General features: G+C 46.7%; 2 protein-coding genes across 4 annotated transcripts in view; one reads left to right on the top strand and one right to left on the bottom strand.

Moving 5' to 3' along the window:
• Positions 1-20,783, bottom strand: part of AQP (aquaporin) — a 51,341-nt gene that overhangs the window by 16,604 nt on the left and 13,954 nt on the right. The window contains exons 2-6 of one of the 3 annotated variants that reach the window (XM_075679777.1): positions 19,282-19,507; positions 18,142-18,337; positions 16,904-16,985; positions 4,283-4,421; positions 91-3,744 (exon numbers count right to left, since the gene is read on the bottom strand). In XM_075679777.1, the coding sequence (XP_075535892.1) occupies positions 3,563-3,744; positions 4,283-4,421; positions 16,904-16,985; positions 18,142-18,337; positions 19,282-19,486 (804 nt within the window). In that variant the 5' untranslated portion in view covers positions 19,487-19,507 and the 3' untranslated portion in view covers positions 91-3,562. Of the gene's footprint in view, positions 1-90; positions 3,745-4,282; positions 4,422-16,903; positions 16,986-18,141; positions 18,338-19,281; positions 19,508-20,783 lie in introns of those variants that run through there. The other 2 variants (XM_075679778.1, XM_075679779.1) reach the window with 2 other exon arrangements.
• LOC142571432 (aladin-like) overlaps positions 1-20,783 on the top strand; it is an 82,076-nt gene that overhangs the window by 47,380 nt on the left and 13,913 nt on the right. The gene's annotated exons all lie outside the window — the stretch shown is intronic.

Here is a 20,783-nt window from a genome sequence, read left to right as displayed (position 1 = left end):
GCAATGACACCAGAAGAGGAAAGAGTAGAAAGCAACACTATAATGCTATCGAAAGTATGTGCCAAGCAGTAAGGAATGACAGAGCACATATTTCACAGCTTGAAATTTTCTTTAATGTACTATGAATGATTACACACACTGCAAGAAGGCATGCAGAATAACCAAAATCTAGATTTTTATAAACAGCACATTTTAAGGTCAAGAAAGAGGTGTATAGAGCCTACATGTCTCACAGCAATCTTATGTAACAGGTATGAATGGTAGGAATGGGAAAAATTGTACAAAGCATTCAGAACATGTTGGCGTAGTTTGTATAATAAGGAATTTACTTTAATACACAGCGAGCTTGTATGCTACTAAGCAAATCCTGCATCATACCACAGTTTACTCCAATTGCTGTGCATGCAGCTTGAAGTTCACTTTGACTCGATAAAAGTGGCACAAGAAAAAAGAAAGCACTAGAGCTAGGAACCTTGCTCACTGGTTCAAGCTACCGTAGCTGTGTGAATCACAGCTGTAATTTATGACTGAGGTGCCAGGCATTAAACGGGTCCTGAACCATGTTTTATCGAAGTGGAGAAAGGCATTTGAGTGAAAATGGGCTATTTGAGCAATACTTTGCCGCAAAAAGTAGTTCAATGCGTCCAGCAGAAGTGGAGTTATTGATAATCAAACACGACCTCCGCTGTGCTCCCGTTTCTTCTTCAATGCCTTGCACTACGAAGGCTACAGCGCAGTGCGGCATGCTCACAACGCTCCGCCTTCTAAATGTCATTGGAGTGCACAGTTCAAATTTCATTTTGAAGGTTAACGTAGATGCCACTCATCCCACCTTTCGTGCCTACGACACGCTAAACATAAAATGCGGTTTTCCTCAGCGAGCCGCAGTGCACTTAGCCAGTGGATTCGTGGCGGCACTTCGCAGCAGTGGCAGTATCTACACTGTGTAGCCGACTGCAGCTTGATGTCAGCTATCAACCAATAGTAGCCGTCTAAGGGAATGACGAAATAAATCGTCTAGAAGAGAGTGAGGACAGTGCCTTCTATTGAAAAGAGAGGGTTTTAGAGAAAGATGACTTTGCGATCCACTTGCGAGCTCCACGCACCACATACAACAGCAGAACTTGGCTGAGATGTTCACAGCAGCGTATGCTACCCGTGGGCTATGTTTAAAGGTGCAAATAAATACAAGCAAAGTGGTGCATTGTCAGGTAATAAGTTATTAATGAAAGTTGATTAACAGTGGTTGTATGATGGAAGCCATAGCCTGGAGTCTACATTGAACATTTCAATAGAAACGCGTGCCTTTGTCAAAACGTTAACTCTGGTCTGAGTGTTACTTTGTTCACCAACTGTTACTTCCTGTGACACCCTTTTAAAGAAAGCCATGTATGACGAAACAAGAATGCATCACTGTTGTTTAGAAGATGTTGAAAACATGTTCAGGCACTAAATATACAAGGTTGAACAAAGTCTCTCATTTGTACTTTAATCTGTGCTCATGACAGCATCGCCAGACACCTTGGAGACTCAGCATTGTGACAAAGATGCTTAGTTTGACTAAGCCTTGTAATGTACAGTCAAGCTGCTGAAATTAAATGGGAGTTATTGCAGTCAAAGGTGTTCTTCGGGGTCATCTGCCATCATGCAGCCTGCGTCATTCATTATCATGGATGCAAATTCTTAAAGAATGAATGACTTCAGATTCCATAGGACATGTCACCAATCTCATATACTGACTGATTTTATTGTTCCATAACTGCTGCTCGGCTCTGCCATGCCACGATTGTCTAATGTACTTGGAAATAAACCTACCCGTGTGCTGAACAAGATAACCCAGTTGCACCCTAGCTTTATAATCATTATCAAGTATATTATCATCATCAGTCTGTGGTATGTCAAATTCAGGACAAAGGCTCAGTTATTTCCAATTATGCCTGTATTGTGTTAGCCAACTCCATCTTAAGCCTGAAAATTTGCTGCTCCAGTTAATCCTCTGCAGCCCTTGACTGCATTTCCATACCCTCGGCACACATATTGTTACTTTAACAGACCACCGGTTGTCTGCTCTATACATTGCATGACCTGCCATTTCTTTAACCGTGTGCTAATAATTTGGTGCCTGTAAGAAATCGCTGTTCCTTTGCCATTTCTTCCTCCTAACGTAAACAAGAATATCAGCTATGCCTGCATTTGACCCCGAACCTGTGCTGCTATCAGGGGTACAGCCAAGGGGGTTGGGGGCATACCGAGCACATGCCCTTTCACACTGACATTTCTGTGTACCTGGGGTACTCAGCATAAAATGACATGCAACAACACCGGCCTGCCCTGCCCCAATTAAGTGTGTGTGCTCTCCCAGCACCCCTCCCAAAAAAAGGAGAGAAAGAAAAAAGGCTATGCCATCGACTGCCATCTTCCTGTCACTTAACATTATGCCTAACCTTTTCAAATCAGTCACTCATCTGTCATCCTTTGCTTCTTCTCAAGTTTGCTTGTTATCTTCCAAGCTTTAGCCCTGTAGGATACAGTTTGTAGTGTGCATTGATTGTGTACTTCACAAGTATTTTGTTAAGCTGCCATTCATGACATGAACATGTACTATGTACTCTATCAAGAAAATCATTGGCCTAAAAGGAAGGGGTTGAATGCTATATTTAAACACGGCGGTATTGCATAGCTAGGACACCTCAGTGAATAAGGAGCGACATTCTCATTGATGGCTGATACCTTTGGTTGTTTAGAACTTTAATTTGGTGGGGTGACTAGCTCATATAAAAATATATGCACATGTTGGCAGAGCTTATCTGTGTTCATGATAAAGGTAAACTGTTCATTGTGTCCATGATTTTAGTCTTCTTGCAGTTTGCTTATGCACTGCCTATGAAAAAAAATCTCTGTGCATTTGCAGGGGACATCCCTGTCACTTAACAATGACAATATTCAGACAGAATCGGTTATTGTACACCCGCCAAGATAACCTAGTGGCAATGATGTTGCACTGCTGTGCTCGTGGTTGCAGTTTCGATTCTGGCCATGGCTGCCTTATTTCGTTGGGGAGGTGCTAGTTAAAGAAGCACAGGTGGCGAAAATTAATCCGGAGCCGCCCCCCCTTCCGCTCTACCGTGTGTCTCTTAATCAGATGGATGTTGTGGCACCTAAAATCCTTAATGGTGTGTATTATGTGGACACTATATGGAGATACGAAAAACAGTGTGCTGCCAGTCTTAGTTGTTTGGGCCCACTGAAGCTATAGTAGACTCAAACTGTCTAGCTTAAACATAGTAGAGGTCTCTCTTTGCACTAACTGTGGCATGGCAGCCTGTACATCATGTACAAAAATCCTTGTTTGCCTTAGGTCTCCAATAGATGCTTAAAGTGTTGTAGGAAGTTTTACAACACTTTTGTACTAAGATGCGAACAAAAGTGTGCTGCTTTTGTCATGTTCACAGTTCCAAATGGTTCCCACAAGGACAAAATGAAAATGCGGGACGTAATACCTGTCGGGCAATGTGATGAGTGGTGAAAAGTCGGTCACACACACTATGGGAGACGATGCAGTCTAGGCATATTTCTCCTTGATGGCATACTCTAGCCGGATGTCAAGGTAACGCCCAGTGAAGCCGCCCATGAGGGCCCCCACCCAGTAGACTGTGAAGTGCTCGGTAGTCGTGCTTCCGGCACAGCCGAGCATAAGCGCCGATGCCATGATGGGGTTGAAGTAGCCGCCTGTTGTCGTCAGGGCTGTGTGGACATGTGACACTACATTAGATACTCAAAAATATTACCATGACCAGCATTTACCTAACAACCTTGATGGAATAACAACCTTGCTGCTGCATTGTTATCACTTGGATTTCTCAGCAGAATCTGTTTCTTATTTCATTCGCATAGTTTGGTGATGACTGTCACCTGCTTGCTCGGTTTACCCAGGAAAAGAAAATACCGGAGTAATCGCATCTTGCCTTTGAAGAAGTGAGTTGAATGGCCATAAAAGTGACAGAAAAGGGCTCACTGGCTCGCAGTAACTAATGCGGGGGTCACGCAGTCTGTATCGAATTTGTAAATTACAATTTGCTCCTTAGCACAAGCTGCAGAAGGGAGCCAATCCCTGATAAGAAATTCGACCTCAGTCGGGCTTGATCGCGATCACCAATGTAGCTTATGAGTCGTATGCTTGTCAGTCATGTTCCTTTGCGACTCCCTTTTGTATTTTCTTTCTGTTTTCTTCATTTTTCTCTTCTCTTTTTTTCTTTTAAACCTTATAAAACGATGGGCTTACCTGCCAGCACTAGAATGACCGTAGTGATGGAGTTGATAGCAGTGGCCACGTTGTCTGTCCAGTAGACGGATCGCATGGCCACGAATCGACTGACGCACGTGATCGCGCCTTCGATAAGTGCGCCTTTGGTCGGGCTGACCTGCACCAACAGCATTTGGTTGTGTACATTTTGCACTTTCTGGCTCGCTTGATGTGTACATTCGACCTGTACCTTCGCAGCAACAGCGTTTTTACGAAGATTGTAAAAAATTCACGAAAATAAAGTACTCAAAACACAAATTTGATTGTTCAAAAGCCAGATTGTCGGGAACGGCGGACGTAAGAAAACAGGATGTGTGTGCAAATTTTGCCGCTAATGATTTAATTGCAGTAAATAATCCATTTAAGTTGACGCAGCCACGTGACTACTGACAATGTAAGGTTTGTAGCTACTGATGAGGTAACCTCATATCAGTTTTCAAATCACGAGAAAAGTCCTACTATAGGCCCTGCAGCATGAGAAGGTTTCTCACTTTTTCGCTGGGAAACAATGTGAGTGCTTGAGGAGTCCAGGGAGCCATATGCACAAGATACGTCAACTGTTCACATTTTCTGAGGTCACCCGGTCTGCGCCCATGCAACCTGAACCATCTTTAATTCATCTAAGTATATTTACTGATGTATTTAACTAATTATTGATAAAATTGAAGCACCTAGCTAGTTTCTTGATCAGTCTGCTGTTCCTGATGATTCTGTTTCTGGAAGAAAAAAAAAATGTCAGAGCTTCGCCTGAAAGGCAAAACATCGATTGCGATAGCAAATTAGTAGACAGCTGTACGAAGTAAGGATAGTAGTTTTATCGGTCGTATTGTTCCAGTTTTATCATTCCATTGTCGTCATTCCCGCTTCATAATCTATTGTTATGACGACTCTCATCATAACGTCCTCGTCACGCCTTCTACCTCGACCCAGTGGCTAGCTAGCAAGCCTGACGTAGGGGTCCAAGTTGTATACTTGCTTGGACTACTACATGTGTGTTCCTGGTCATGATTTTATCGTGGTCATTACATTGTCGTCATTCCAGCTTAGTGATCTTACTCTTTATGATGTCGTCGTCAGACCTATACAGACTCAGTGACGCAAGTTGTCTAATAGCTTGGGCCACCGAGTACGAGCTCGTGGTCGTGATCCATTAGTAGTCATTGCATGGTCTTGATTCCAGCATTGTCATCCGACTCTCGTCATACAATCGTCATGCATTCCTTTTCACACCACCATCGTGATGCCGACGTGGTCGTATAACCGCCCTCATTGCAGCTTCTTGATCTTGCTCTCGTCATACCGTCGTCGCCACGCCTTCTTCCCTAATCCAGTCGCTCAAGCTTGGGCACATGGACCACTAAGTATAGGCTCGTGGCAGTGATGCCTTCGTGGTCGTTACATCGTCTCGATTCCAGCTTTGTCATCTGACTCTCGTCATGCCGTCGTCGTAGCCCTATCGTCGTTACACAATCGTGTTTATGACGTCGTCATCACGTGATCGTTTTATAATTGTCATCACTTCAGGAACGTCATCTCACTGTCATCAAGCCCTCGTCTCCATACCTAGCCTTCGTTGTTCCATTGACATCAATCTTTCTTTGTCATTCTATTATAATCATACTGTCGTCATTCATTCGTTATTATGCCGCTTCTGTCATGCTATTGTTAACCCACCGTGGTTGCTTATGGCTATGCTGTTAGGCTGCTAAGCACGAGGTTGCAGTGTCCGATCCTGGCCCCGGCGGCGCATTTCGATGTGGGCGAAATGCGAAAACACCCGTGTACTTAAATTTAGATGCACGTCAGAGAACATCTGGTAGTCCAAATTATTCCGCAGTTCCCCACTACGACGTGCCTTATAATCAAGTCGTGGTTTTGGGATGTAAAGCCCCATAATTTAATTTTTAATGCCGTCATCGCGAGACAGTTGCTATCATACATCCATTGCCAGACAGTCGCCGTCGCGGTTGTGCCATTGTCGTCGCGCCACCTTCGTCATCCGACGCTCGTCATTATGCAGGGGCGGGACTCCTGCGTCAATTGCGCCATTTTGAAACAAACGCAAATTCCTAAGCCAAACTGCTCCAAACACGGAAAATTGACGGAAATTGCGCCACCCTGCGCCAGAACGGCTTCGGCATGTGTGCTCCGGCAGTGGCCGCGAAGAGCGAGCGATTCGTTCTCCGAAAAAGAGTACAGCCGTTCATGCTCCGTACACCGCGCGCCAATGCTTCCCGCACAGAATTCGCACGCTTATAACACTGAACTTTTCGGCGCTTCCGGCAAGTGGCCGGCGCGCGCGCGGCCACTTGGGTGGCTGTATTTATAGTGTACGAGAATGCAGTTGGTTGGACTTAAAGCCCCTCCATCCACGCGCCACCGCCGACCAGGAAAAGCGGCGGTGGCGCGTCGATGGAGGGGCTTTAGTTGGGCTGAGCGGCACGGCGCTCCCTGTAGCTGAGGCGCACGGCGCTGCGAGCGAGCTAGATATTAGGGAAGCACGCGATCAGCGGGCGGGCTTCTCTGTCCCTGCAGGACCGGTGTAACGTAAAACCATTCCAGTCTGTTTTGATGCCCATATGGGCGAGGCAGTTTCGCCCGAAAGGCGAAGCATCGATTGCGATAGCAAATTAGTAGACAGCTGCACGAAGTCAAGATAGTAGCTTTATCGGCTGCATAAACTTGTAAACACTCGCTTATCAACTAAATCAACAAACATTGTAGAAGCTTCGGCAAGTTCGTGTAACATTCTTTTTCAACAGCGCAAAGGACAAGACGAGTGCAACATACACAGCGCTGTGCGTGTGAAAAAGTAAACTGACAAAGTGTCACGCAGACACAAGCAAACATGGAACACATCTCACTCGATGACCGCGGAAACTCGCTCTTTAAACGCTGGAGTGAGGAAGCGCGACAGCAGCAGCGAGCGAATTGACCTTCGCGCTGTCTCTCGCTTCAACGCGAACTAAGCGGCGAAAATACATCGCACACGAAGCTATCAGCACTCGCACTCTCCCCATCACAGATCGCTTTCAAGATAGGGGCCGCGGCATACCCAGCAGCCGCTGGAGTAGAACGCCCTCTCCCCTGGTGCTTTGCGCGCAACGGAAGATGGCGCACATCCTCTCCGCTTTGCTCCCTTCGCACACGCGAGATTGAGTCGCCATCGTGGGCTCACCTCCGCATGCTTTTACTCGCACATACAGCATACGGCGCGCGGCGACGATGCTATCGCTCCTAGACTATATGGAACATCACGGTGACGCCGACGGCAGAAATGAGCCTGGAGTGTCCACATAATTGCTGTTATATGCTGTCGCAACTATGCGCTTCGTGTTTATTCTGTGTTTCATCATGGTTTGGAAGCGCGCTGCCATATTCCATTACTCCACCAAAATTCAGATTGGCCTGCTCCAGGCTGCTTCAAAATGAAATTTTATCGTCTCCAAATTGCTCCAAAATGAAATTTAGTCTGCTCCAAACTGCATCAATAACGCAGTTTTGTCTACTCCAAACGACACTAAAACGCAATATTACTTGCTCCGAAAATTGCTCCAAAATAACTTTGGGCAGTCCCACCCCTGTCTTTCATATTCTAGTACGCTATAGCTACAAAGCGCACTTCTACTACGCGCTTCGTGTTGGTTTATTCTGTGCGCTGCCATATTCCATTATTCCACCAAAATTTAGATTGGCCTGCTCCAAACTGCTTCAAAATGCAATTTTGTCTGCTCCAAACTGCTTCTAAACGCAATTTAACTTAATTGCTCCAAATTTACTTTGAGCAGTTCCACCCCTGGTCACGCCGTCGTCGTCACTTTAAGGGGGGACGTGTCTTTGAAAATCAACTTCCTTATTTCTGCATGGATTTTGATGAAAATTAGCACAAATGTTTAGAATGCCTCCCTGATGCTTCCATAAAAGTTTCAGAGTAATATCTTCAGAACATTTTATTCAATTTAATTGAGCAGAATTTTTCTCCCTCTAACTTTCTGGAGAGCCTGGGGAACTTAAAAAACGTGATAGAAGGCTTGTTAAGTATTGACTGCATAGCTAAGTGCGTGCTGAAGGTCGTGACATTCTTGCATTTTTTTTTCGCAACAAATTTTTTCGAGTGCCATATTTTATGTTACCTTCGCATCAAGCGCACTTTCGGGGTAGACGAATAGCCATATAGTAAAGTAACAAAGGGTCAAGAGAAGAGAGCAAGAATGTCACGACCTGCACTGTAGCCCAAGGAACGTGACAAAAAAACAAAACGGAGTCAAAATATCTCAAACGGTAACAAAGAAATCAGCTCCAGAAACAAAAAAACAGTTTTGAGAAAACGGCTCTCAATATTTCACTTTCTCCTCAATTCTCTAAAAGGCACCAAATTTGTGGTATTCTTTGCATGCTGCTGCTACTGCTCAAAAAGAGCATGGTGCCTAAGTTTCAAACTAAGTGACGTGAAGAACTCTGTGTGGGCATGAATATAGTTCCAGTGTACATTCAGGCAGCCTCTACCCGCAGGCTGCCCGATTGATAGCAATCTCCAGTACAATCAGTGAGTCATTTTTTTTTTCTTTTGGTAGAATTGACCATGTTACTGAATGAAGGTTCAGAGTGTCAGCAGCCTCCCAAGGCATCTTTACTTGACAATGGCTGTAGAACTTAGGAACAGAAAGCCAGTGATACATTTGCAGCTGCTAGGTGCTTTCCAGAATTGTAATTTTGTATGATGCTTCAATCACTTTTGCAGCCAGGTGTCTGCGCCAGCCCAAGGGGCCTAGTGAACAGAGCTCATGATCAGGTTCTCTTTATGAAGGAGTGGTATGATAGATATTGTTACGAGCTGTCATGACAATGTGATAATACACTGAACGTGCAATATGCTTAGTTGCGGGTCCGAGATGCCGATGTGGGAAATGCCAAGCCGCAGATACAAGGAGCCGACGCGCGATGTGCTTAGTCGCGCAGTCCGAGGTGCCGATGCACAAGATGCTTAGGCGAGTGACCGAGAAGTCCGCGCGTGATGTGCTTGATCGCCGAGTCGAAGACTCCCTAGGCGCGAAATGCTTAGCCGCGTGTCCGAGGATTGCATGCGCGATGTGCTTCGTCGCGAATTCCGAAACACTGAGTGCTGAAAGGCTTAGCCGCATGTCCGAGGATCCGCGCGTGAATCTTGGTCGAGAAATCCGCGTCGCCGATGCTCGGAATGCTTAGCTGCGAGTCTGAAACGTCCAGAAGCATAGGGATAGGTCACGCTAGTGCGATGTCCGCGTAGCGCCCGTTTATACACGTCGAGATTACGGCGAGCGGAGACGTCCAGATTCCCGAGGTGCAAAGAGCCGAGCAGACGACGCGAGCGCCGGACCAACGGCGAACCGCGCTAAAGTCACGTGGCGGGCGCGGCCAATCGCAGACTCCGGCACGACTTTCAATCATTTTGCTTTTTGTACGCTTGTTTCTGTATGGAGGAGATAGCTGAAGCGGTAAATTTGAAGACGGAGAAATGCGCCTTCCAACGAGACCAAGATGGCGGCGCTCGGTCGCGCCGTTCCGGTATGGTCTAGTTCACTATAGTTCCGGTATGGTTCCGGAGATATCGTGGCTCGAAAAACGCTGTTCTTTCTTGATTTCTGCGAGATTTTTCGCCACCTTGGCTGATAAAACGATTTTCTTAAAGCACTTCTAAGTGGTTTACAGTGATAATATTTGGGCATCAGATAGGAAAACGGTTACAGAAACTGAAAATGCGATTTTCAGAAAATCGATTTTTTGGCAATTTTTCACCATGCGAAAGCCGCGTCCCCCCTTAAGTCATACAGGTTTCATATTACAACAATTGTTACGCCAATACACTCGTCATCTCGGTGTCCTCATGTGGTTGTCACGCCATCGTCGTCACGTCATCATCATCATCATCATCCTGGTTACGCCTACTTACAGTACACTGTAGCCTACTGTAGGGCAAAGGCCCCTCCCATACTTCTCCAACTACCCTGGTCAAGTACTAATTGTGGCCATGTTTTCCCTGCAATCTTCTTAATCTCATCCGCCCACCTAACTTTCTGCCGCCCCCTGCTACGCTTCGCTTCCTTTGGAATCTAGTCCATAACCCTTAATGACCATCGGTTATCTTCCATCCTCATTACATGTTCTGCCCATGCCCATTTCTTTTTCTTGATTTCAACTAAGATGTAATTAACTCGCGTTTGTTCCCACACCCAATCTGCTCTTTTCTTACCCCTTAACGTTACACCCATCATTCTTCTTTCCATAGCTCGTTGCGTTGTCCTCAATTTAAGTAGAACACTTTTCGTAAGCCTCCAGGTTTCTGCTCCGTACGTGAATACTGGTAAGACACAGCTGTTGTACACTTTTCTCTTGAGGGATAATGGCAACCTGCTGTTCATGACCTGAGAATGCCTGCCAAACGCACCCCAGCCCATTATTCTTCAGATTATTTCAGTTTCATGATCCGGATCCGCGTTCACTACCTGCCCTAAGTAGATGTATTACCCTACCACTTCCAGTGCCTCGCTGCCTATTGTAAATTGCTGTTCTCTTCCGAGACTGTTAAACATTACTTTAGTTCTCTGCAGATTAATTTTTAGACCCACCCTTCTACTTTGCCTCTCCAGGTCAGTGAGCATGCATTGCAATTGGTCCCCTGAGTTAGTAAGCAAGGCAATATCATCACTGAATCGCAGGTTACTAAGGTATTCTCCATTAACTCTTATCCACAATTCTTCCCAATCCAGGCCTCTAAATACCTACTGTAAACACGCTGTGAATACCATTGGAGAGATCGTATCTCCCTGTCTGACGCCTTTCTTTATTGGGATTTTGTTGCTTTCTTCGTGGAGGCCGGACTACGGTGGCTCTGAAGCCGCTATATATATCTTTCAGTATTTTTACCTACGGCTCGTCTACACCCTGATTCCGCAATGCCTCCATGACTGCTGAGATTTCGACAGAATCAAACGCTTTCTCGTAATCAATGAAAGCTATATATAAGGGTTGGTTATATTCCGCACGTTTCTCTATCACCTGATTGATAGTGTGAATATGATCTATTGTTGAGTAGCCTTTACGGAATCCTGCCTGGTCCTTTGGTTGACGGAAGTCTAAGGTGTTCCTGATTCTATTTGCAATTACCTTAGTAAATACTTTGTAGGCAACGGACAGTAAGCTGATCGGTCTATAATTTTTCAAGTCTTTGGTGTCTCCTTTCTTATGGATTAGGATTATGTTAGCGTTCTTCCGGGATTCCGGTACGCTCCAGGTCATGAGGCATTGCGTATAAGGGTGGCCAGTTTTTCTAGAACAATCTACCCACAATCCTTTAACAAATCTGCTGTTACCTGATCGTCCCCAGCTGCCTTCCCCCTTTGCATAGCTCCCAAGGCTTTCTTTACTTCTTCCGGCGTTACTTGTGGGATTTCAAATTCCTCTAGACTATTCTCTCTTCCATTATCGTCGTGGGTGCCACTGGTACTGTAGGAATCTCTATAGAACTCTTCAGCCACTTGAACTATCTCATCCATATTAGTAATGATATTGCCGGCTTTGTCTCTTAACACATACATCTGATACTTGCCGATTCCTAGTTTCTTCTTCACAGATTTTAGCCTTCCTTCGTTCCTGAGAGCATGTTCAATTCTATCCGTATTATGCTTCCTTATGTCAGCTGTCTTACGCTTGTTGATTAACTTCGAAAGTTCTGCAGCTATATTCTAGCTGTAGGGTTACAGGCTTTCATACATTGGCTTTTCTTGATCAGATCTTTCGTCTCCTGCGATAGCTTACTGGCATCCTGTCTAACGGAGTTACCACCGACTTCTATTGCACACTCCTTAATGATGCCCATAAGATTGTCGTTCATATCTTCAACACTGAGGACGTTTTCCTGAGTTATAGCCGAATACCTGTTCTGTACCTTGATCCGGAATTCCTCTATTTTCTCTCTTACCTCTAACTCATTGATCGGCTTCTTATGTACCAGTTTCTTCCGTTGCCTCCTCAAGTCTAGGCTAATTCGATTTCTTACCATCCTATGGTCACTGCAGCGCACCTTGCTGAGCACGTCCACATCTTGTATGATGCCAGGGTTAGCGCAGAGTATGAAGTCTGTTTCATTTCTAGTCTTGCCAATCGGGCTCCTCCACGTCCACTTACGGACATCCCGCTTGCGGAAGAAGGTATTCATTATCCGCATCTTATTCTGTTCTGCAAACTCTACTAATAACTCTACCCTGGTATTCCTAGACCCTATGCCATATTTCCCCACTGACTTGTCTCCAGCCTGCTTCTCTCCTACCCTGGCATTGAAGTCGCCCATCAGTATAGTGTATTTTGTTTTGACTTTACCCATCGCCGATTCCACCTCTTCATAGAAGCGTTCGAGTTCCTGGTCATCATGACTGGATGTAGGGGCGTAGACGTGTACGGCCTTCAATTAGTACCTCTTATTAAGTTTCACAACAAGACCTGCCACACTCTCGTTAATGCTATAGAATTCCTGTATGTTACCAGCTATATCCTTATTACTCAGGAATCCGACTCCTAGTTCTCGTCTCTCCGTTAAGCCCCGGTAGCACAGGACGTGCCCGCTTTTTAGCACTGTATATGCTTCTTTTGTCCTCCTGACTTCACTGAGCCCTATTATACCTTTTACTGCCCTCTAATTGCTCCAATAGCACTGCTAGGCTCGCCTCACAGATAACGTTCTAGCGTTAAACGTTGCCAGGTTCAGATTCCAATGGCGGCCTGTTCGGAACCAGGGATTCTTGGCACCCTCTGCTGCGTCGCAGGTCTGACCGCCGCCGTGGTAAGTTGCTTCGCAGCTGCTGGGGACTGAGGGGCCGGGGTTTGATTGTTGTATTCATATAGGCAAGTACTGCACCAGGGTGGCCAATCCTGCTCTGGTGAGGGAGTGCGTTACCACACGTGTGCGTGTGCGTTACACACGCACGCACATAAAATTCACTCAGTAACCGAAATGAGGCCAAGCTGGGTTCACTCGAAACCAGAACCAATAGCAGTCATGCGCAGCAGCGCTTTTACTCGAACTCACAGTGAAAAAAAAATATATATAAAGGCTGCAGTTTCGCCGGAAAGGGGCAGCATTGTGATAGCGAAGTATAAAACAATTACTCGATGGAAAATTCTTACCGTTTAAATATGTGAAAGGGCCGCACCTATGTAAGGGCCGCCACCCCCAGTTTGACACCCAGCATTAAAGAAAAGATCCAACCCAGAAGCAATTTCGTTCGGTGCACTGATTCCGATTGCGCTCAACGGTGAAATTTCGCGCGCAGCGTGCTTTCGCGCGTCGCTACTAGATGGCGAGAGGAAGCGATCGCGGAGTATTACGCCAGATTTGAAAAAATTTGGTCAAATGGCTCGGTCCCATGTAATGCTTGTCAAAATCACGCCAAAAGTGCGGCCCTTGCACGAGTCTATACGTTAGTTATATGGGCCATATAAATTGCAGTAAACATTCCCTTACTAATTGAAATAACAACCATAGTGTAATTGCATGGACCATTTAAACCTGTAAATATCTGACTGGATTACCACGAGCCCTCGCTGTTACAACGCTGGGGTTACGAAGATCGCGAATAATTCGTACAGCTGCACGATTCACTGCGACTCCACACATAAATGCATCATCATCACATGCCTATTCTTTATGTCCACTACCGGACGGCCTGAGTAAGCGATCTCCAATTACCTCTGAGGCTAGGCTATCTGCAACCTTAGGGACGCGGCAATACAGCCCGGGAAGGAATACAGCGCGCATGAGGTTAGCAGCCATCCCTGCTCGCCCTTTATCATTGCACCCACCAATGATTACCAACAATTAGATACGGCTCGCGGGCTTCGTAAGCGTCAGGGACGCACAGTCATTCGTAGCTACGGCATGGTTGGAGGAGAAGAGGCGCTTTCCTTCCTAAGTGCGCGCTTGATCACGTGACCCCCAATAACCCGAACATTGAGTGCGTGGGAATATAATGCTCATCAAGCCGCCATCCTTTTCGCCTCACTGTTACGTGTTTTTTTTCTCGCGCCCACGATGTATGGGTAGATCCTTCATATGTCTTGGACTTTATATGGGCCATCACGGCGACGACGAGAAATAGAAAACATGCGTGCAGCTCGCTTCTACCGCGGCCGTCGCAACATGCACCGCCTACAGGCACAACACGAGCACCAACGACAAAGCCAACACTGGGCACGTCGCTTATCGGTACTTTGCCAGAACCCGCCTGACGCTGAGAAGGAAGCGTATAATCACCGTATAATCACCAGCGGATACATTACACTAGGCGCGAAGGGACCAGGAATCTCGGATTGCAAGCTTGAGCCCGGCTCAGATTACCTCCAAAATAAAGCGCGCCACCCGCGTTTCTAGTACTCCTCAGGCGCAGGGACAGCCAAGTGCAGTCAGTATACAAACTAGGAAAAAACGCGCGCTTAACTGAATGATTCGGAAGGTTGTTCACTTTCGTTCTATTGGAGGGGTGTGCCTTCATGAACGTTCCGTGGCGATAAGACTTGATAAAATAAAGAAGTGGAGAGCTATCGCGTAGCTCTGACGTCTTCTGTAACAGGACGCCAGTTAGAGTGCTGCTTCTACAGCAAGACGCGCATGAAGTATTCGGTTGGCAAAAGTTATCAGGTGCTAATACGACGCGAGAAGACAGTGAGGCAAGCTTCAGGGAAGTGAGGCAAGCTTCAAGCAAACCACCTGGCTTAGAAAACAATGCAAAAAGCTATACGAAGGAACGAAAATGGGGTACATAAGAGCGCAAGCATGGTGAGGCATTTTGGGTATACAAAGATGCTTGGTTGTGCTATTTGGAAAACTCCCTAGTCTATGCTATGCAGTTTCCTTATTAATTTTTATTCGTCATATGCTTTATTAGCTGCTCAATAACGCAATGCATGCTGTTCTTACTTTCTCTCGTGTCCTTTCGCGCTTTTGAGATATCGCTGTCTCTTATTATTGCTTTGTTTTTTAATGTGGTTGTTCATTTGTGCGCCTGATAACTTATTGCCCTACAATCTTTTATTCCGCCGTCGGGAGAGAAATCAAACCACTGGCATAAGGCATGCTTTGACAAGTAATTAAAGTATTGCGTTATGGAGTCGCATTGTCTTGCATTGCTAATAATTATGGTGATTAATTATGTTCAGAAATTGTTATAGTGACATTTTGTGTGTTATCTCTTATCGTCTCAAGTTACCTTTCATGAAAAAAATATTTCTTGAATGTATGTGTTTCTATTAAAACTTTAAAAAGGCGTTACATGCTTTTTTTTTTGTCATTGAAGTGTATTTGAGCGACTTAAAAGACTTTTCACCAGGCCGCCATAGTAAACTTCGGTTATACTCTGGAAGTTGTTACCAGTCCTCTAAGAAGCGTTCTGCCGCAAGAATTTTTTCAAATTGGTTCATTAGTAGCAGAGATAGAAATATTTTAGTGCCGCGAACCCATGGTTTCAGGAGGCGAGCTCCACTGCCAAGCGATACACTCTCTCCACTTGCCCCGTCTGGCCTCCGCAAGCGAAATACCTTCCCTGCGTTCTCCCATGCCGGACTTCGAGAATCGCGTGACGCATACGTCACGGGCCGCTCCTTCATCTTCTTTTCCTCGTCTGTTTTGCGGCGCGCGCACTTCCGCTGACGGCGTCGCGCGCGAGCTGTTATGGCTGTTTCGCGCAGCGCACGATTTTGCACGCTGTGCACGAGGTCACCTGACTAGTAAAGCTTTCTGACTAGCGGTTTAAGTTAGTGACACACGTATACTGAGGCACACACAAGCGGATGACAGAGCATGATCGCTCGCTGGAACGTGGTAGAAAAAAATGACATAGTTTCGGTGTCTGCGCGCGTGACTGCACGACGTGAGAACAAGCAGACGAAACGGAAGTACATCTCTCTTGCTGCGGTGTGAAGTAAACCAAAAACACGCAGGCATCCGGTTTGTGAGTTTTGTTATTTTTCTAAACTTTGACAGATTGCACAAATAACAAATGTTACCTTGAATAATTCTAAAGGTCACGTGTCACTACGAGGGACGTCACAGCACAAACGCGTGTACGTAGACGCACTAGCACGTGTACGTCACCCTCCGGCTTGGAGCACGGCGGACGCGAGGAGAAGGGCAAACGGCGTTCGAAATTGCAGATCTTTCCGCGGTGCATAGCGAAGTAATATTCGGCAGATACGATCGTTAGCGTGCATTGTGTGCACCGCGCTTGTCAGCTCAAAATGGCCAGAGCTGGTGAGGGACCCTTTAATACGCGCAACACGCATATATCTTCCTAATGTGTTTCACTGAGTCCGCTTGTCGTGTGGTTCATCCGAGAGACGCGAGTCTCTTGGTGGTGCGAGGGGAATCAAGCTATTAAATTGAACTCTGTCTTATTATGAAGTCTTGTAATTACTCATATTAGGCCGTAACTTCAGTGGTCACTATATATATATATATATATATATATATATATATATATATATATATATATATATATATATATATATATATATAGGTGGGGTTCGGAAAGCTGGTTAGATTGTGTTTCTGTATTGTGCGCATGCGTATACTACCATGAGCGAGGTCTGGCATTCCGTTGTCGCCATGGTCTTGTGCTCAGGAATCAGATGCCAGGACCAGATGAACGTTATGTACCTGTTTAAAGACACAAGCCCGGTGGATACTCATAAATCGTATTTTCTGAATTTCTCGAAACAACAGTCGCACAACAATCGGGACATTTGTGACGGTGGAATGGCTCAGTTATGAAAAAGGTTATGTCAGTTCGCTACTTTATAAAAAATTACGCGTAGCAGTCGATACGATTATCAAATATATATGTAATATCAAATATAGCGTCGACAGTAATTATAACAAACCTTTTTTGTTTTTAAGTCGAATGAAAATTTTACTGGTGATATTTAATTTGTTGCAGTTAATATGTAAAAAGTTAAACATTCGTCAGATATCTGCCTGGTTGGGAACAATGGAATTAAAGAACAAATAAACGTCAAACGTTCGTCAGGAACACTTCCTGCTGTTTACTCTCAAGGACTGCGAAAACTCTCCGTGCGCCTGTCAAAGCGTTAAAAAACACAAATAAGCACTGCTACGCCTCACGCCATCCCACCCCAGAAGAAGGGCCGGTCGGGCTCCGAAACGTCGGGTTTTAAAGGCAAAGCTTTTATTTGAGAACCTCGCCAGGTTTCGTGACTGTGGGAGCTGCGGCCTAGCTCCGCCCTTGTCGAACAGACCAACCAATCAAAGTGGAGCACGCGCGCCGCTGGGTTCCTTTTAGTGCCACCAGATGCCGCTCGCCTCCGCGCATGCGTGGCAGCGTCAGCCACGCGGTAAAGAAAAAGAAATGCTCGCCTTCGCTCATCGGCGGCTGCAGTGTAGTGAGTAAACGGTTCTTTTGAATTGAATGTATTCGAATTACGCTACGGTACGTATGCGCATGCTGCCTCTGAAACCCTGATGCGTTCAAGGCGGCCATCGTATTCGCTAGTAGTCGGCAACTGCGCTTAACAAAAGGCTCGGCATAATTCGTGTGTGTCTGCGCTTGTGCCTGCACTCGTGTTTCGACTCTTTGTGCATTCACATGAAACTTCGCTGTATATTGGTTCCAGCCCGCTGGACTTATTACATATTTTAAAATGAAAATAAATTTTGGTTTGAATTCTTTTGTACTTTAATTCGATAAAGAAGTTTGTTAGGAATGATGATTCCTTTTCGAATAGTGTGCTTTTTGGCGTTTGATGTGCCTGGGCGCCGCGTGGTCGGCGTCGTACGGACAGGCATGGAGACTCACTGAGCGGTGAGCAGTCCACCCAGTGCTTGGCCCAATAACCGGGCGCGGTAGTCTCCGGGTCCGATGGCGAACAGCATGTCCTCGACGGGGCCGCACGGGCACGCCTCGGCGTCACCGAACGCCCGGCACCACCACACGCAGCACGCGAGCAGAGCCAGCGCGTACACCCACACGCCGTGGCGCTCGTACACGATGCCTGCATGCGGAGCGCACCCTTTTTATGCCCTCTATGCGAACACTACCCTTCTTCGTGCAACAACGCCGGAACGGGCGACCTTCGTTACTCGTGGCACTTTTGCATGGTTGTGTTCAGAGCGCGTTCGATGTAAGGCGCTGATCTGGATCGTCACGATTACGCACTTTCTTTCTACAGCACGCCGGTTAGGCTCGGCAACTCCACTGCGGCCTCTGCACACGTGGGTATATGCGTAGTGTGTACAGTAATGACGTGACGTGTTTATAGACTTCATTACTATACAGTCTAGTGCATGTATTACGAACCGCTTGGGGCCTCCAAAATACTTCGTTATAGGTCACTTCATTGTAAAGATCTCGTACTCTACCGCTCGCAAGAGCGTCGGTGAAGCGCGACTAGCGATAGAAAGTTCTTATTTACCGTGAACTCAATAGCTGCTTTGTGAAAGGAGTCGCTAATAATATTTCCCACACTTCAGCCGACACTATACCGCGTGTCCAATATACACCGTTAACCATGTTGTTAAAAAAAAAAAAAACAGAGGAACATACTAACAGATCTTTTTTTTTTGGGGGGGGGGGGCGACGGAAGGGACGCGTGCTTGGTGTGAGCCACCCCCCCCCCCCCCCCCCCGTGACTACGCCACTGATAGGTATACTCTTCGGCGAAAGCACGACCTGGTGTGTGATCGGTTTAGTGCAACCACACTACCGACTGAAACGGGTCGTTTACATATTTGCAGGAATGACATAAATGCGTGTATTTTGTGCATAAATACATCCACGATGAATAGAAAGATATCCGGCGTTCGGTAAATTATAAAAAATGAGTCTCTTAATTTATGACACATCTATACCATTGCTACCTTGCGCTTAGCATTCTTATGAGCTTCCCTGACATTCTCGGAGATTGCGTCCTATATGTGCACACGAAAGCGACGAAACCTAGTTCCGCGACGTCGCTGCACAGCTCCCATGTGCCGATGGTCTCGGAGATCGCCAGGCGCCACTTGAGCGGAGACAGCCTGGCCGCCAGCCGGCGAACGACGGCGAAAAGCAGCGTGTTCCCCAGCAGCACCAAGTACGGAACGAGTTCGTCCAGGTACGACGAAGCCGCTGCTGCCTGCACCACCTCCTCCGGCTCGTCCATGCCTCCTCGTGCTTCTGCAAACTACAGTTATATGCGGGGTCATCAGTTTCTCGGAAAGTCTCAACACAACATGGAACGTGTTCCCAAAGGGTCCGGGACGTCTCAAAGGGGACGAGCACGTCTAGAAATATTGGCCTCATGATCTGACTAAGTCTGTGCTCATCAACCAGAAAGTCCAAAAATAAAAACAAGAATCTCCCGTACCAGCTTTAACAATTCGAAATCAGTACATATTTGAATTGATAATCCCTTTTCCTAAATGCTATTGCAAAAACCGCGGCAGCAACGGCGTGGTGAAGTTTCTTTTGTTCGGCTCTCTGACTTGTTAAGGGTGCTCATGGCGTGTAGCATCGCGATGACACCTAGCGAGCGACGCGTGACTCTTACCGAAGCTGACACCATAGATCACCCGTGTGGCACGGTGCACGGCGCCAGAGTCGTCGAGCGCGTCGCGGGAGAGCTCGGTCACTCAACGCGACGGACGGTGCTCGCGGAACCGTTGTCAAATGGGAAGAGGACCTGGCACCTTTGAAGGCGCCGCGTCCATGAGCGTTCATGTACTCATCAACCCAGCATCATTCGATACATTGACCCCGGGTCCCCCCCCCCCCCCCTCAATCCGGTGTCGCGAAGAGAGTGTACCGCGGCCTTCTTTGCTGTCTTTCGGGGAATTTTGTGGGCTCCTTGACGCGGGGCAAACCTTTGTACACAAATGACCTCGACGGCGCCGCGGACAGTGCTGCCGCGCGGCCGCCGCCACCGCCGCGCCTGACGTCACACCTGCACATGTCGCGTCGTCTTCCCACGCTCGGCTGTCAAAAGCCGATTAGTTATGGTCAGAGTGCTTTTGTGTACGGAGTGTTGACGCGACCATTTCTTGACCCCTTGAACTCTGCCTCTTATTGGATGATGTCGGCTTGCCTGATTGGCCGGAGTAACGAAGTAACCCATTGGTGGAGAAGCCTGCGCCTCCCGCCGGTCCGCGGGTCCCTTGGATGCTGGGGAAACTTATTTAAGGAATAGTTTGGGGTAGTTTTGAGAGTGAGCAAGTAGACAGCAGCAGACGGCGCATCTTCACCAGGGGAGACCAGGCCGGTCAGGCAGGCCGACGACGACGGGTATGACATCGTTTTGCTTGTAGATATTTTGTACAGTTTAAACTTAAGGTAAATACCAAGAGAATAAATCTAGTTGTTCAAATGCTACTCTCGTCGTCGTACCTGCGGATTTGGACTTGCCCCTGCCAGAGCTCATCCCCAGTCTTCTTCCGTCTCCCTGGTGAGTTGATGCGTCTGAT

This window comes from Dermacentor variabilis, chromosome 2 (assembly GCF_050947875.1).
Source record: "Dermacentor variabilis isolate Ectoservices chromosome 2, ASM5094787v1, whole genome shotgun sequence".
In the NCBI taxonomy this organism is placed as follows: domain Eukaryota; kingdom Metazoa; phylum Arthropoda; class Arachnida; order Ixodida; family Ixodidae; genus Dermacentor; species Dermacentor variabilis.
This window is presented reverse-complemented; position numbering and strand designations above follow the sequence as displayed.